The sequence below is a fragment of the Tachypleus tridentatus genome, chromosome 10 (assembly GCF_004210375.1).
Source record: "Tachypleus tridentatus isolate NWPU-2018 chromosome 10, ASM421037v1, whole genome shotgun sequence".
Classification (NCBI taxonomy): Eukaryota; Metazoa; Arthropoda; class Merostomata; order Xiphosura; family Limulidae; genus Tachypleus; species Tachypleus tridentatus.
The window spans coordinates 85,360,403-85,378,334 of record NC_134834.1 but is presented as its reverse complement, the minus strand read 5'-3'; the positions used below and the strand labels follow the sequence as shown (position 1 = coordinate 85,378,334).

The following is a 17,932-nucleotide window of genomic DNA, read 5'->3' as shown; positions in this document are numbered from 1 at the left end:
GGTTACCTAAGAAATAATAGAAAATTTAGCTATTACAGAACATGTAAAAACAACACAGTATAAACTTTCATAAGAAGAAAACTGTTTTAGTTCAACCTCATAACATTACAAATTTACATTACAGGGAATCTCTGAAAATAATAAAATGTAAAAAAGAAACTATTAAACAGAGATGAAGAACTATGAAGTCAAAACATTGATATCTGGTGTGGTATAATATAAGAATTAACTAAGAAAATGTGTAAATACAAAAAGCAACATATCATGTGGCAGAGAAAAAGCAAGTGTAAATTTGTGTGTCTTGCAGGTAACTCCTGAAGACAATGTAGAGGACATAAAACATTGTTTATCTAGAGTACATTTTTAAAGCAGGATCTATTGACAGCTTCAATTAAGTTTTTAAAATTGTGTAAATATGAAATGTTGATTTGAATTATTTATTAAACTTTTACTTGTTTTATATTTTAAATAAAAGTTTTTAATACCCATATCAAACCAGCCAACTATATATATTTAATATAACTAGGTTAGTGTTAATTAGGAAGACTTGTGAGGTAAAGTTGAATTATTTATTGTTTTTATTTAGTGGGTTCCATAATACCAATGTATCGTGTGTGTTTAAAGTTCTAGAAAATTTAGAGAAAAATAATGTGAAAAGGAATGTCATCATTCTGTTTACAGGAAATCAAAATTCATGATTTTTATGTTTTTTAAACTGGGTAAATGAAACTATAAAAAGTTGTGTACTATAAGTATTAAAATTGTGTTTCTATTAAGTTAATATTAAAAGTTTTATTGAAATATTGTTATTTAAAACTTACCAAATTTATATTTTTACCAACCAGGAAGATCAGTTGGGTGTTTCCTTACTCACTTTGGAGCAACTGCAAGCAGAAGAATTTCAACAGAAGCTCGAAGCTCGAGTGCAAGTCCATTGATAATGTTTTTATATATTCCTCTTTTGCTGAAAAGTTGTAAGCTAATAATTTCAAATGTACATGTAAATTTTGAAACCCAAAGTCATCCCTTTCATCTAAATAATTGTATAAGGAATAAGATACAAACGACGCTACTGTTCAGTCTAATTTCTGTTTCTTATCAGGTTTAATTTCTTATGCTGTCTCTGTAAGTTTTTAAACCAAACTTCATATTTTGTATGTTGGCAACTGTTAATGAATAACCACATGAATATCAATCGTTTCATTTATATATTAAAAGTATTTAAACATTTAAACTTGTTTTACAGGTGTAGCTCAACTTGAATATCTGATATGGTTCTCATTGGACGGTTAACAGTTAAAAGAAGTAATAAGAAAAATATTTTTCTGTTAATAGTATAACAGAACTAATTTGTTTTGTTTTTTATCATCAATTCATTATTCTTAACTGATTAATGAGGATGGTTCACAAGTAGTAGAAATAAGGAGACCTTCCCATAAACCGTTTGGATTTTTCACAGAATTAGAAACTCCAATGGAAAGTAGTTTCTTGTTTATATCAAAAGGGGGCTGCAAACTGTCTGGAGAAATCACCAGCTCTAACAACTCCCACCAATATATAGTAGGGTGTTGTCTGTCATTCAGTCAGTAGACACTAAAGTGGTGTTGCATAGGAGATGCTTAACGTTGGAAAACTAGTTTGCTGCAAGATATTTATCAATTAATCTCAAGCTGTTAGGAAAGATAAATTTGTTTTTTGTATATTTTTTATAAATTAAAAAATACAGGGTTATTATTTTATTATTGACATTAAGTTTAATAGTTGTTAAACTTAAGTTATGTTTTGGGACAAAATTTTACATTTTCTTGTAGATTCTGTCCAGATTTATAAGATAGAACTTTAACCAGTATTCTGTGAAAATAGAATAAGGAGAGTACACCAAGGCATTGGTAAAAGTACAAAATAAACATATGGCAAAAACAATAATATAAAGTGGGTTAATTCTGTTGCTCGGACTGAAAGTTTGCTTTGGAAATAAGTAAAGTTATCAGAAATTTACTCATCAAGACAAAAAGATGAATAAAGCTGGAGAAAAACAAACAAAAACATTAATTAATCAGAATTTTGTTCAGAATGAATAGTAGCTAATCTTTAATAATAATAGACTAGAGGGAAGGCATATAATCAGTCCTATCCACTGTAGTATTGTAGAATTGGTCATTACATTATAACACCCTCACATCTTAAAGATGAATATGTGTGGCAATGGGATTCGAACTTACAGATTATGGGTGAAGCACCCTAACCACCAGGTGAAAATTAGAAACCAAAATACTAATGTGTACAAACACATTTTAATTATGTATTTACAGCTTAGTCATTTATTTAAAAAATCTGTAATTGCACTTAGTTTTGGAATGTTTTGATTTTTTTTATTCAACTTTCCTCTACAAAAGGTATCTTTTTATAGGAACTGTGCAAATGCTATACATTTTTATATCATTTCTAGGTATGTGTTCAGATATATCACACCACTGATGCAGCTTTAATCAAATTTGTTATTAATTTGAATATTTTTTTTTTGTAAAGAGGACTTTTGTTGTATTTTTGACATGTTGTAGCCAAAACCCACTTTTGTTCTTTGTAAGTTTTTGAGGAAGAACCACACCAACTGGTCGCAAAGGAGATCTGTCAAGAAAAATGGCAAAAGATTCATTATCTGAGTTAACATTCAAGTTGTATCTCATTGAAATACCTTGAAAAAATTAGTTCTTATAACTAGCATCTGGGCAACAGGATCAACAGAAACAAAATGGTAAACGTAAGCATCTTGTCCAGAGAAAAGACGTTCAAATTTGAAATAAAATTCTTATAAAAATTCATTTTAATATATTTTACAACTAACTATAAGAGAATGTCATTTCAGTTCTGATTCTCTTTTGAATTGTTTTACTTTTAACAGTATTTCTTGTATTTCTGGATTAAAATCAGGTGTTGGATGTGCTTGTATTAAGCCTGATAAATATCAGTTGCTTGAAATGTCACAACATAAAATAGGTTTATTTCAACATTGTGTTTTTACAGTGATTGTTTGTTTTGCAACATGCATATTTACCTCAAACTTACCATTCTTTTTATTTGTATAAACTTTTAAATGATTTTCCAAATAGACTTTGTTAAATCAAAGTGCACACACATGTATGAGTAACCTGTGATGCTTGGAAACCATTTCAATAAAATTTGTTTTGAAAAGAAGGAACGAACTGAAGTTTTGTTGCATATAAAGGTACATGCATAGTTATTTTAAAGTTACATATCATATCATTTAGTGTAGCTAGCATTGTTTATAATTTATTTGGATTAAATCCAAATCCATATATGTGAGATTTCATATTTTATGGATTTTATGTCTGAGTTCATATCATACTGTGCACACTTATTTGTGTGATTGTTCAATGCTGGTTTAACATAGAAATATGAAGAACTAAGTTCCACTATAAGACTTGATGTTTGGTTTCAAATCAGACTGGATGATAAAAGAGAACAAAATAGTTAGAGGAAGTTAGTAGATTCTTCTGCAAACTATGAAAATGTAAATGAATTCTCTGACCAGAGTGACTCTCCAGTGGCACAACAATGTCTAATGACTTGTACAGCAGAAAGTGGATTTCAATACTTATGCTAGGCAGAGCACGAGTAGCCCTTTCTGTAGCTATGTGCCGTACTGTACCTACAAAACAATTAATCAGACTGATCTGAGTGATCTCAAAGATCCACAGATTGATTTTCAAAACTACATAAGAAAACTTAATGCAGTTGTTCTCACTCCTGGTTAAAAGTAAAGTTCAAACTATTGACTATGTTTTTAATGGACATTTTAATTCTAAGAATATAGATTGTAGTTGCTTAGATCAGCTTAACAATAACTACCATAACTGTGTTTAGTTTAACAGAAATATTAAACATCTCAAAACTTTTGCAGAAGCTTCAGGTAAGATTCTTATCTTTCATGAATAATCTGAACAAGGTTATAGCAAACAACTGCTTTCCATTTCTTTAATCCTTTTAAAGATTGTATTTTCTTTCTTTTGCTAGTGAGTTGTTGTTAATTTTTATCCTAGTACTTTATATTTTTGAACAATTTTTGTTTTTTTTAGAGTTATTATACCTATGTTGTTTTTGTTATGACATTTCTGAACATCTATGACTAATACCTAAATGCTTTTCACAAGATATATAAAAGACTTTTCAAACAATGTTCTACAAACACCGCAGTTCAGATACTTCACGTTTTTCACATTATTTTTCTCGTAGTGATTTCTTACTACAGAAAGACTTGAATTTTGAGAAATATACCAGAGGAATGCTGTTTAATTTTTTGTCCTCTGAAAATTAAATGAAATACAAATAAATATTTTACGAGAATGTTTTCTAAAAATCAATTTTAGTCGTAATATATGTATATAGATATTTGTGTATGAAAAACCTAATATTTCATGAAAACATGTTTATGTATATTTGGCCATTTCCTGTAAATGGGCCTTGATTAAACTTGTACTGATGTATATTTTTATTTTATATTCAAGTTTGATTCTCTGTAAAGTTATCGATTGAACTATGCTAATTGAACTATTTCTTGAAGAAATATTCCTACACGGCTTATCAGTTGTGATTGTAAAGACAGACATTTATGACAAATGTACGAAAGTAAAACTTTTCATAAAAAATACTCATAACATTCTTTGGCTAAATTAAAAAATATATATATCTTACGTAAGTTAAAAATATCCGTAATTTAAAATTCCATTTGTTGGTATAAAAATATATTTTAAGTTGTATATGAAGACGACTGGTGTGGGTATTAAAACTTTTATTAAAATAAACTTGAGAACAACTTTTCGACCTCTTAGGGCATTTTCAGTTTAACAAAGTGAGTTTGCAACTGACCGTTTTCGGGCACGTGTTTTAGGGTCGAGAGTGTAAACGAGTATAGGATTTTAGGGGGCGTTGCAGTATATGTCAGGTGATTAATTAGCATAGGTAGGTCAATCCCACTTCGTTGGTAAAAGAGTAGCCCAAGAATTGGCGGTGGGTGGTAATAATGCAGTTTTACACTGCTAAATTATGGACAGCTAACTCAGATAGCCCTCGAGTAGCTTTGCATGAAATTCCAAAACAAAAATTCTCGTCGTCACGAATATTTGAGTTGTATTTGACACAGACATATAATACTGTTGTTTTGTGTGATTTAATGTGAAATGGTATTCACAGCTTTCCGAATATTCAAAACGCTTGCTTTAAGAATCGTGATATTTTTCAATATTTGCTACATGAGTTAGTCAAACATTTTTTAGCACCAATATTACGATGATCATAGAAGGAAGTCAATCTGGGAATCAGTGATTTATGGTTACTTCGATAGATTTTGGCGAAAGAAGCTCGACACGACTTCTAAAACCAAATATTAATGAAAGTATGAATTGATAAAATATAAATGGATTATACTATCCATATATGTTTTCTTCGTTTTCCGCAAAATATTGAAACTAATGATTTCTTATATATATCCAGTCCCATCTTTTTAAAATAACGACGTTATTGTTTTACGTATCGCTGTCAGTGTCGTAATCAATTGACGAATCTCCGATTCAGCTGGTATGTCAAATCGATTGGGATATCTTCGAATAAATTCTTTCGTCATCCGACCTGGGCCCAGGGTTTACCTTACTCATTAAACTCAAACCATCACATTCACAAACACATCTAAAACATTTCAAGCATATGCCATTGTTGCGTCGTTTTACTTTACAAGTTAAATTCTCCATGTTGGGTATGCGGTCAGAGGCAACGACTTAGACCTCGAAAATAATGTCAAATGTCATTTTTTTGTCTAATCAAAAGAACCAAACTTTTACAGAATGATTGACTTTTTTTAATCAATATCAAAATAGCGAACTTGCTCGTGTGAAAGGTGTTAAGAGATAAATATGATAAAACTTAATATGAAATTCCAACACGACTGAGATTTTAAAGCGAATGTTACACCAGACATTTGAGCATTATGACCAGCAAACACGGATTAAGGCATGTGCTTACCGGGCTGAAGCCGAGGGCCTTACGCTAATTAAGGAAGCTCAAACTATAATTACAAATGTATTGCACGTAGAAATTCTATTTATAAGGAGCCTCTATAAGTTGAAAAATCTAGGGCCACTAAAACCCTTAATCCGGCCTTGATAACCAGTGTGAAACCACCCTTCCCTCGTAGTACGTATGTGGACTTATAACGCTAGAACCTGTGTGAAGCTTTGTGATTAACTTTACAACCATCAAGTCAGTGCAAAACGAATGATTAAAAATTATTAAAATCCCTAATTTAAACAATCATGTTGTTCTGTTTTTCTCTAATATTGCAAGATTTTGCTCTAAACGTAATGGGTTAAAAAGCTATAAAAGTCCCTACGTAACTAATATTTCCATGTTAGACTAGCTACTAAATTAATTTTAATATTACCAATAACGCGAGTGATACGAACAGAGATTGGTGAGGTATTATTGTAAAGATTTCTAACGTTGGAAGTCTAGTGAACTTAATAATTGCGAAGGCAGCTAGTCATCACCATCCACCGCCAACTCTTGGGCTACTCTTTTTACCAACGAATAATGCGATTGAGTGTAACATTATAACGCTCCCACGGTTGAAAAGGCGAACATGTTTTGTGTGACGGGGACCTGAGTACGTTCAAAGAAAAAAAAATCTAATACACTTCAAATACCATAAGAACAGTCTAAAATGTTAAGGAAAGCAGCAAAAATTAAAAAACAACAACATATAAATAAAACTGAAACATTCCTGTTAAAAGAATGAATATTACAATTTACATAAAATTCAATGAATCAGGCTTTTATTGCACTTGAAAAATATTACTTCACTGTAACCTATTATTTACGGTGACTATAATATTTGACTAGCACCACAACAATCACATATTCCAATTTATGTTGTGCAAAGTTTTTATTCAAAGCATCGCTTTAATTTCTATACACTAATTTGTTTCCTGGTACAACACGCTACTCGAAACTTATATGAAAAAATTTATAGTGTATTATGTTACGTATTATAATTTATCCTGGACGATACTTCAGTATGTTACAAATTATGATTTCAAATAGCCTGAAAATTTAATTCTAATTTAGAAGTTAATGTCGGTATGCATGAAATTTATGATATTTGCCATCAAGATTGATACGATTAAGTTTCTTAACACAAATATATTTTAATATTAACAATACAATTTATAACAATGGCTATTACAAATAATTATTTACATTTAGCAGTTTTACGTACTTGCAAGTCATAGTAAATCTTCTATCCGGACTCACTCCAAACATGCTCGCCCTTTCAGGCGTTGGGGCGTTATGTATGTTTCGGTCAATCCCACTATTCCTTGGTAAAAGAGTAGCCCAAGAGTTGGCAGTGAGTGATGACGACTAGTTGCCTTCCCTCCAGTCTTATACTTTTTAATTAGGGACGGCTAGCACAGATAGCCCACGAATAGCTTTGCGCAAAATTCAAAACAAACAAGTCTATCTGTCCTGAAAGTGAATATTTTATCGACGTTTCACGATGAGCGAATTAATTCTATGTTGATATTTTTACACTTCGCTTAATTGCTAGATTCACGCCATTTAGAAACTGACTTTTTTTTGTCGAAGGTATCTGACATTCTCGCAGAAATACTGACGTCCGAAGTTAATTCACTGGAGTTAAGCGGATTATAGTATTAGATATCTATCAACGTTTCTGGCCAAATATCTATAATTTCCTGATTAGTAAGCGTTTATCACAGCTGTAGCTTCCGAAGTTTATAGTACACTAACTGTAGCAAACCAATGCTATATAAACCGTCTCTCCGCTTTGTGTTGGTTACCTTTCATAAGGTTCTCGTAGGTTCAGTTGACAACAATGTGAAACATGTATTGTTGATTCTTACACTCGATAATCTTCTACAAATTTATATAACAGACGGGACGTTGACAATACACATTTAATAATATAAATTACATGCATTTCTAAATATATACTAAACTGAAATAAATATGTAAAATATTAAATGCGTTACAAGTAACATGGACTTTCTATCTAAAGTTATAAAATTTCAACTGATTACAACGGATTTAAAAACTGTTGACTAAAACAGACAAATTTTCACATGCTTATTCAAAATAAGATTCAGAATTCATGCAAAAATTTTTCAAGTAATACAAACAAGCTATCCAAGCTATACCCAATACAACAACTGTATCTAACGGGTTACAACGAAATTTAAAAGTGTCACGTAAAGAAGCAAAATTTCTAAATCACATTCTAATTCACAAGATGTCGAGGAACTAATGGAAACATTTTAGAATGGCGCAAACTTTATACACCAATTATAGAAAGTGTTAACGTATATAAATATCAGGAAGAGCATTTACTGGTTTGAATTTCTCGCAAAGCTACATGAGGGCTACCTGAACTAGCCGTCCCTAATTTAGGAGTGTAAGATTAGAGGGAAAGCAGCTAGTCATCACCACCCACCGCCAACTCGTGGACTACTCTTTTACCAACGAATAGTGGGATTGGCCGTCACATTATAACGCTCTTGAAAGAACGACCATTTTAGGTGGGACGGGAATTTGAACCCGCGACCCTCGGATTACGAATCGCGCACTTTAACCACCTGGCTATGCCCGTCCTAGCAGCGAGTAAATATTAGATGTTTTAAATTTATATTAGTTTTATATACCTATATTTTTGTAACAGTTAGTTGTTTTTTATTGTGGGTTTTTCGGCAGTAGGTTTGAGTAGTGATCCTTAAGTAAGCGAAGTGATAAATATTGAAGAAGATTGACTGTGCAATAAGAAAAAAATAACCTAAAATATTTCCCTCTTATTAAAATATGTAAGTTAATGTACAAAATGAAACCGACTCTCTAGTGTTTTTATATATCACAATATTTGCTTTCCTCTAAATCTCACAAAATTTCGAAACGCCAATTCAAACCTATAAATCCAGGATAAGGTACCTTCAGGATTGACTGTATAATATTTTTTTTAAAAATGGCATTCCAATTTTGAAGTTAATATAAAGTTTGTTTGTTTTCTCTTAGTTCTATGATTTACTTACTAAAAGTATTCCTGAGATTTTCAGTATTTATATACATTAAAATGTTAATTTTGGTAACACACAAGCCCCCCAGTGGCTTAGCGGTATGTCTGCGGACTTACAACGCTAAAAACCGGGTTTCGATAGCCGTGGTGGGCAGAGCACAGATAGCCCATCGTGTAGCTTTCTGCTTAATTCAAAACAACAAAGTAACTCACAATAAAATGGCCGTTCCAACTCTTCTCTGAATTACCTAAGGTTCACCTTAATACACCAGTGCAATAGTTTTCAAACTCTTTTTTAAAGCATCTATTTTTTTTTCTCAATGAAACACTGTGAAAAACTCTGCCCTACGCTACCTCTTATTTTCTATAATTATACAACCTTTCCTAAACCATCTGAATAGAACCTGCAGAACCACAAATCGAGAACCGCTGATCTAACGGTTTTGTTGTTACTAGTATTCTTCACACATTAGTGAATTTTAATGAAAAGCAAATAATAAGATATATTGCTAACCTTCATCTTATAGTATAAAAAATGAGTAACCTTAAGAAGACTAATAGCTTATTTTGAAAAACTGGTGCAGTAAAATAAGTTACAAAATATTTAAATATACCTGTTTCGATTTTTAAAAAAATTCAACTGAATTATATATAACACTGTGGCCCGGCATGGCCAAGCGCGTAAGGCGCGCGACTCGTAATCCGAGGGTCGCGGGTTCGCGCCCACGTCGCGCTAAACATGCTCGCCCTCCCAGCCGTGGGGGTGTATAATGTTACGGTCAATCCCACTTTTCGTTGGTAAAAGAGTAGCCCAAGAGTTGGCGGTGGGTGGTGATGACTAGCTGCCTTCCCTCTAGTCTTACACTGCTAAATTAGGGACGGCTAGCACAGATAGCCCTCGAGTAGCTTTGTGCGAAATTCCAAAAACAAACAAACAATATAACACTGTAGTGGTGGTAAACCATCTCGTCATGTAGTCTAATATTGTTTTATTAGTCACTTGGTCCAAATCTACTTGAGATAGACATTTCCAATAAACATTTATCAAGTGCACTTGATTACGTTATTAACCTTCTCAGAAACATTTATCAAGCTGACTTTTCAAAAAGAAGAGATTTTACAATAGTTGAGTTAGCTTTTTAACAATTTGATCTCATTCATCCATTGAAAGCTTTTTACTTAATCCAAGTATAACACAAATCCAAAGATGTCTGACTAACACACTCGTTAGTTCAGTAATTGATAAAAACAAACCTTGTAACGGACTCGTTAACGAACTGATTATCTAATTGAGTGACTGTTTCACTGTTGTTTTTATATTATTTCGATATATCTCCCTCTCAATAAGTCAACAGAAAAATAAAGACGTTACGTGCATGCTATATCAAACATAGATATTCAAGAAATTTCTAGGCGTCACACATTATCAAGTCATGACGAAACTCCCTCTAGTAATCAGTACAGAAAATTATTTCGCAAAGTAATTTTAAAATGATAATTAATTTAAGTATTTCAGATACGCTCTTAAAAATGATATTTAACGTACAGTGAAAAACTAACAAGTTTCCTACGACAAGTTATAGAATATTAGAGGTAGAGTTTATGAACAAGATGATTCAACATTTTTATCTATGAGATCACTCATCAGCGGAACATCTAACGATAGATCTAAAAACAAAACAAAAACCAACAAGCATTGAGTAACCTACATTAGCGTTTAAGGAAATTAAATCAACCAAGTTTATTTTTTCAACCCAAGTGAGAGTAATGTTATTTAGCAAAAATCTACTCTTGATAACTATCAGCTTAATTTTTATTCATCTAAAATGTCTCATTTAGAATTAGGTTAGTATCAAAGGAACTAACTAATAAAACGTGTTGGCATCTGTTTGAAGATTTATAAAAGATAGGTCAATATTTTGTTGTTTGAAGCCACGCGCAAGGATACACAGTTGTCTATCTGTGCTCTGCCAACTACAGGTATCGAAACCTGATTTCTAGCGTTGTAAGTTCCCAAACATACCGCTGTGCTACTGGGGGCGGAGTAAGAGAGCACTTATAATGGTAAGTTAAAGATATATATATATATATATTAATACAGCTTGACATTTTCAGCATTTTTTATCATTGAAGCATTGTTTTTGCTTATATTAAGGTTATGGTTTTAATTATATGGTTTATTTACATGTTTAAAAAAAATTCTTCAGTCGATTAGCGGTAAGTTAGCAGGCTTAAGAAGCTAAATGTCGGGCTTCGATATTCGTGGTTGGTAAAGCACAGCTAGCTCGTTGTGTAGCTTTGTATTTATTAGTAACTAAACCTATATTCTTAATGTTAGTTCTTAGTATATGATTTCTCACGTATGTAATGAATTATAAGCAACTGGAAAGTTCATAGTTTTCTAATCATTCAATGATTACTTTCAGTAATTCCCAAGTTTTAGTTGGAAACTTAGGATGAGACATTTTACTTATTATGTTTAACTTGAATCTAATAAACAGCTAGATTTATTGTCTGTGATCATATTATTTGCTGAATTCAATGAAGATCAAATAAGTACCAGAATTAAACAACTGTCATTCCTAGTTAGAAAACTAATATGTAAAACTAATTAATTATTTTATAAATATAGAGAAAAGCATATTTTTGTTAGTAAAAGTGTAAACCATTGTAATCTGAAACCAACATTTTCTTATACTTTGTATTACTATTCACGACTTAGTAGCAGGTTTTTAGTGATATTCATTTTGCTGTTGATTATGTTTCTCAGAAATTACTTAAATGCTCATTGCTATTACTTATCTGATTCTGCAGACTTGTAGAAAAGGTTATTTTAACACTATTAACCAGCATGACGAGCTTACTGGTAAAAATGCCCAGCATGGCTAAGTGGGACTCGTAATCTGAGGGTCGCGGGTTCGAATCCCGGTAGCACCAAACATGCTCGCCCTTTCAGCCGTGGGAGCGTTATAATGTGACGGTCAATTCCACTATTCGTTTATAAAAGAGTAGCCCAAGAGTTGGAGGTGGGTGGTGATGACTAGCTGCCTTCCCTCTAGTCTTGCACTGCTAAATTAGGGACGGCTAGCACAGATAGCCCTCGAGTAGCTTTGTGCGAAATTAAAAAAAACAACAAACAAATACTAGTAAAACATAACCTCTGTAATAGTTATCAGATAGCTTCATTACACCGAAGGCACCAGGTATTTATTAAATCAAAATAAATATATTTTGATTTAAATTATATTGAATTATAAATTTACATATAAGTATACCCCTTTCACAAAATGTGTTTGCTAACCTTCATCTCAAATTTAAAAGCAAAAAAGAACAGAAACTGAGCATGTTAAGTAATTGTTATAACAACTGATTTTCAATACTTAAAAAATAGTTTAAACAGCTGGTTAATTTAGTTATATGTGAGTATTTGCATGGCATAAAATCATTTAGATTAGTGAACAAAAGATTGTTTAATATCACTCAAAATTATCAATAACACACATATTGTTGCTACAGATAGTAAAAATTTGTTTTATATCACTCAAAACTATGAACAACATACGTATTGCTGACAGATATAACAACTAGTTTTATGAAGTTGTTACTGTAATATTGAAACTATAATTATATGTTTTTATTTTAGTTTTCATTACAGTTTTCTGCATAAGAATAAAATGCACCTTATAAAGTAATAAAATATGTTTACTTTTTAAATTTACGAGTGTTTTTCAAAGTACTTGTTTATTAACTCTATTTTAGAAACAGCTTCTCATGTGTTAGAATCTTGTATTGACTTTCAACCAAAACTATAGTTTTATGCGACACATGGTTTAAATAACTTCGTTAAGATAACCTACCTAGGTTTTGGCCATAGCCATCTTTAAATTGAAACCGTTGACCAGAGTTAGAGCAACCAATCAGGAGCATTCGGTATCTACACCGTTATTTTTAACAGAATAGAGGGATTGACTGTCACAGCTGTAATGCCACTGTAGCTGAAAGTGAGTAGTGTGTTCACCATTATATCATGGCTTCAACCTTTGATCTTTAAATCCGAAGCCTGCACGCTAACCACAAGGCCACGCCCAGTCCAATGAAAATTACTGAAGCCTTTTTAGTTCATGTTTTTCATAATCGTTTTTTAATGGTCCTCGATATTAATGTTATCGTACTCGCAATAATGACGCCATTTCATGTCAAGTTTCGTATAGCATACACGTCTGAATGGCATAAAGTAACTTTGTTTACCATAATATATCCTGCTGAGTTACCTATACTCTAAATTATTCTTCTCTCACGAAGATTACAAACTTTCACTTAAAAAATATACGGGACGTTGTAGGATATTTATAAATAGTTTTATGAAGGCTTAGTTGGGTTTAGTAATTACTATAAAATAAGAATACCTTGTTTTTTTTTTATGTTTCATCAGTGTAACAAAAGCGAATAAATAACCGAGAGCCACGTTATGTCTATACTAATTAATTTTAATAAATTATTGTGTGCATATTGTTCTACATTTCAGCTATTAATCACTGTTGTAGCTCAGATAAAGCTACAAGGCAGTTGTTCACATGTTTGGGGTTAAAAATTCCATTCCATAAGTAAATAGAAATAAATGTAATTGTAATATTAATGTATATTATAATAAGTTAGTAAACAACGATGTATAGGAAACAATGAGGTGATTGAGGGGTGAACTATGTGCTGTGACAAAACATTGGTCTTTTTTCTATAATATTTTAATGTTTCTGTATGGATACTGAAATGTTCTATTTTCTCTTTCCATACCATGTAAGTACGTTTAAGACATGCTACTCGTCTTCAGATAATTAAATTGTATTATCATTAGGCCTATAAAGATTTCTAGACTGCGATTCGTCAACTAAGGCATGCGCCTCAACAGCTGTTACAGTGGCCGTTTGAGGCCTGGTAGACACGTGCCCGGACTGTGAATATAATTATTTGAAGCTAGAAACCCGTTGCTGTAAAAACGCGTTTCGCACTTTCGGATTGTAGGTTCACTGTAATAGTCAAATTCTGTTTTTGATTGAACGAAGTTTGGCAGTGGATAATGTTCATTAGCAGCCTTTTGAGTTTATCAGCTCAAATTTACCTACAACTATGCGCAGTTTGCTCTTTTGTAGTTTTGTCCAAAATTCTAAGTCAAACTAAAATTGTGTGCATATTAACCTATTTACAATGCTTCAATTTTATCTCGCAAGAAGATTTCTTCGCTGTTTCACAAAAATTATAGAATGTAAGAAAAACAAACGTAAAAAAATTGTGGTAGTTATATATTTACAAAGAAAAAAACATTGCTTTTTAACCGCAATTCTACTCAAAAGGATATTTGCACAATGGCCACTGCGGCTATTGAGCCCCAATATTTAGCGTTTTAAAACCTTCAAGGGAAACGTGAAAACTAAAGTTCTTCATAAATATGGTAAGTAAATTTGCACAAATCAATGACAAGTCCTTCTAATATATTCATAAGAACTACCCTTACTCTATTACGGGGCCAGTATATTATATCAAAATAGATTTTGCTATATAAATCATCAAATAACGTGACAAAAATACGGCAAATTGAATTCGAGGTAAAACGGCGTATTCCAGAACTACAATTTAATGTTGTTTGTCAAAGTATGATCCCAACAAAAATTAATCTTACGCAAAATATTCATGCACTAAGATCATAAGGGTGTGTTTAAATTGGCGAAGGTCGCGGGTTCGAATTCCCGTCGCACCAAACATGCTTGCTCTTTCCGCCGTGGGGGCGTTATAATACATTTTCGAATCAGAAAAAAAGGGTACAAGTGTGGTATCCTATAACTCAAATCTACGTGCGTTATCACTATTCCAATTAACATGTACAGACAGAGAAAATCCTTGACTCATACTGGCTTGTACAAGTTTCTGTATAACTTCTTAAGATGGTGTTGAATCCTACAGAATTGACGCAGACACAGGAGCAAAGTGATACAATCTTCTAATCATTACAGTATGTAACCTTTACGTTAGCAAAAGGATTAGTAAATTTTGTGACTTTTTAATTAACACAAATGCTATAACTATATGTAGAAAAATAGAAACATTTGAAAAAGTATTGAATATACTTGAGTAAAGATATATTTTGTACTAGTTATAGCTTGGTTTGTTTTGAATTTCGCGGAAAGCTACACGAGAGCTGTCTGCGCTAGCTGTCCCTAATTTAGCAGTGTAAAACCATCCCTCGCCAACTCTTGGGCTACTCTTTTACCAACAAATAATGAGATTGACCGTAACATAATAACGCACTAACGGCTGAAAGGGCGAGGATGTTTGGTGTGATAGAGATTCGAACCCGCGACCCTCGGTTTACGAGTCGAGTGCCTTAACCACCTTGCCATGCTGGGCCACTAGTTATAGAGGAAATACACTAAAACCTGGAATCAGAACTGGAAAGGCGTACTAAAACCTGAAATTAAACACAAGACAATGGTTTCACAAAAATAAACATTCTAATTCCTTGTAATGGCCCGGCATGGCCAGGTGGGTTAAGACGTGCGACTCGTAATCTGAGGGTCGCGGGTTCACATTCCCGTCGCACCAAACATGCTCGCCCTTTCAGCTGTGGGGGCATTATAATGTGACGGTCAATCCCACTATTCGTTGATAAAAGAGTAGCCCAAGAGTTGGCGGTGGGTGGTGATGACTAGCTGCCTTCCCTCTAATGTTACACTGCTAAATTAGGGACGGCTAGCGCAAATAGCTCTCGTGTAACTTTGCGCGAAATTCGAAAACAAACAAACAAATCTTCCCGGAACATCCTATAATCGTGAAACATGACTTAATAACCAATGTAAATATATCAATACGAGTTAAATACCTTTTCACTTCTTGTTGTTGACTGTGTGTTTTCTTATAGCAAAGCCACATCGGGCTATCCGCTGAAAAACACTAAAACCTGGAAAGGCGTACTAAAACCTGAAATTAAACACAAGACAATGGTTTCACAAAAATAAACATTCTAATTCCTTGTAATGGCCCGGCATTGCCAGGTTGGTTAAGACGTGCGACTCGTAATCTGAGGGGAATCGAACCCCTGATTTTAGCATTGTAAACCGTAGACTTACCGCTGTAATAGCGGGGGGCTTGTTGTTAACACTTCATATTTATTTTACTAGGAAAACGTGTGTAAAGCACGCTTTTTGGTCCGATGTCTCTAATTTAAAACGGACAAACATTAATTTTACAAATATACACTGAGAGTAGGAGAAAAGAGAAAATATCCTATAATAAAATATGTGAAATCATTCTATTACATGAAGTAGAACGTGTGAAATCATTCTATTTCATGAAATAGAATTTGTTATCAGTTCATTGTTTTTACTGACTTTACACAAAAGCTATGATTTTAGGTAGACATGCTAAGTAACAGTGTTTTTAATGTTATTTACTTCGGTGTAAATTTTCAAATGATTAGTTTTTATCGTAAATTATTTATCTAAAGAGATTTTGTGCATAGATATGAAGTTCATAATCGTTCCTTTTGTATATGTAGTCTGCTAGTATACACCCAGTTACCTGAAGACAGCTCTGTATAATTAATACAAGGTTTTGAGTCTTCAGCTGTCTGTTTATGGACTAAGTGTGAATTTTGTTACAACAGAGGTATTGGAGTAATAAGGATATATTTCACTCATACGTTTCATTTGGAATGAGAACAAAGTATACACTTTATAGGTTTCTCGAAGTTTTAATATTTTAGAAGTTATGGATCCTGATGGATGCATTTTCATCACTGAGGTATTATGAACTGTAATATTTGGTAAGATAATTAACCTCCAAGTTTGTTTCTTTCCTGCTTAGTTTGGTTTTAATGCCAAAGTTTGCGTGCTGTTTACTTGTGTGAATATAGTCACGTCGTAAAGAAACATCGGATCACAATATGTTCATTTCTACTTTTCTATCCTAACGAGAATACAGCGCCTGTAAGGTGCACTAAAAATGTATTTAATGAAATATTCATGTCTGTAATATGCAAATATAGCTTGATCCATGTGTTTAATAACAATGTTTTCGGCAGAAGTAACTGTTCCAGGCTTTTAAAGGTCTTAGTAATTATGGAAAATAACAAGGTTTCTTGATCATTGAAGTATTAACAAGTATGTCAGGATAATTACTTAGTAATTTCTGGCTGAATAATTAATACCCAAGCTTTCGTCACTTCGGCTAAATGTGGTTTGATACTGAAGTGTGCGTGTATATACTTGTCAACACAATGTAGTTTTGATACTGAAGTGTGCGTGTATACTTTTCAACACAATGTAATTTTGATATTTTAAAAGTTCAAACGTCAAATCGAGAAAAGTACGTTTTACTCTTACCTTTCTGTCTGAAATAATAATATAATATAATAAAATAATATATTTTGATAATTAAAAGCTGTTTCGGATAGGTGCGCCTGTTTTTTTTATAGCTTGTTTTATTATTAAGCATGAAGTAACACAATACGCCATTTATGTTGTGCTCACCATGAAACCCGGTTTTAGTGTTATAAGGCTTTAAGCTTATAACGGGGCTCTGGCGTTTGCGAATTTAGCTAATTATACCTCTTGTTGTCAGTGAGAATGTGTGATATTAAAACTTTAGTAAGTATATTTATTTATCACTATGAATTAAGGTTTTTAATTGTGTGACAATAATGCGTACCGTAAAGTTCCGGGTTTCAGTTAGCCGTTCCGAGTTTAGGTAATACATTATAAAAGGGTGAAACTAGTAGCTATTTCAGCTTAGCCATGTACAGTTTTGAAATATATAAATTTAAGAATTAAAAAAACTTCTATTTTTGCC

The 17,932-nt window shown here is 32.5% G+C and overlaps 2 protein-coding genes across 6 annotated transcripts in view; one reads left to right on the top strand and one right to left on the bottom strand.

Annotated features, from left to right (window-relative positions):
* The window catches only part of Xpd (general transcription and DNA repair factor IIH helicase subunit Xpd), a 67,556-nt gene extending 64,364 nt beyond the window's left edge, over positions 1–3,192 (top strand). For all 5 annotated transcript variants that reach the window (XM_076462536.1, XM_076462535.1, XM_076462532.1 and 2 more), the window contains one exon: positions 846–3,192. In XM_076462536.1, the coding sequence (XP_076318651.1) occupies positions 846–938 (93 nt within the window). In that variant the 3' untranslated portion in view covers positions 939–3,192. The remainder of the gene's footprint in view (positions 1–845) is intronic.
* mRpL14 (mitochondrial ribosomal protein L14) overlaps positions 1–17,932 on the bottom strand; it is a 131,219-nt gene that overhangs the window by 103,833 nt on the left and 9,454 nt on the right. The gene's annotated exons all lie outside the window — the stretch shown is intronic.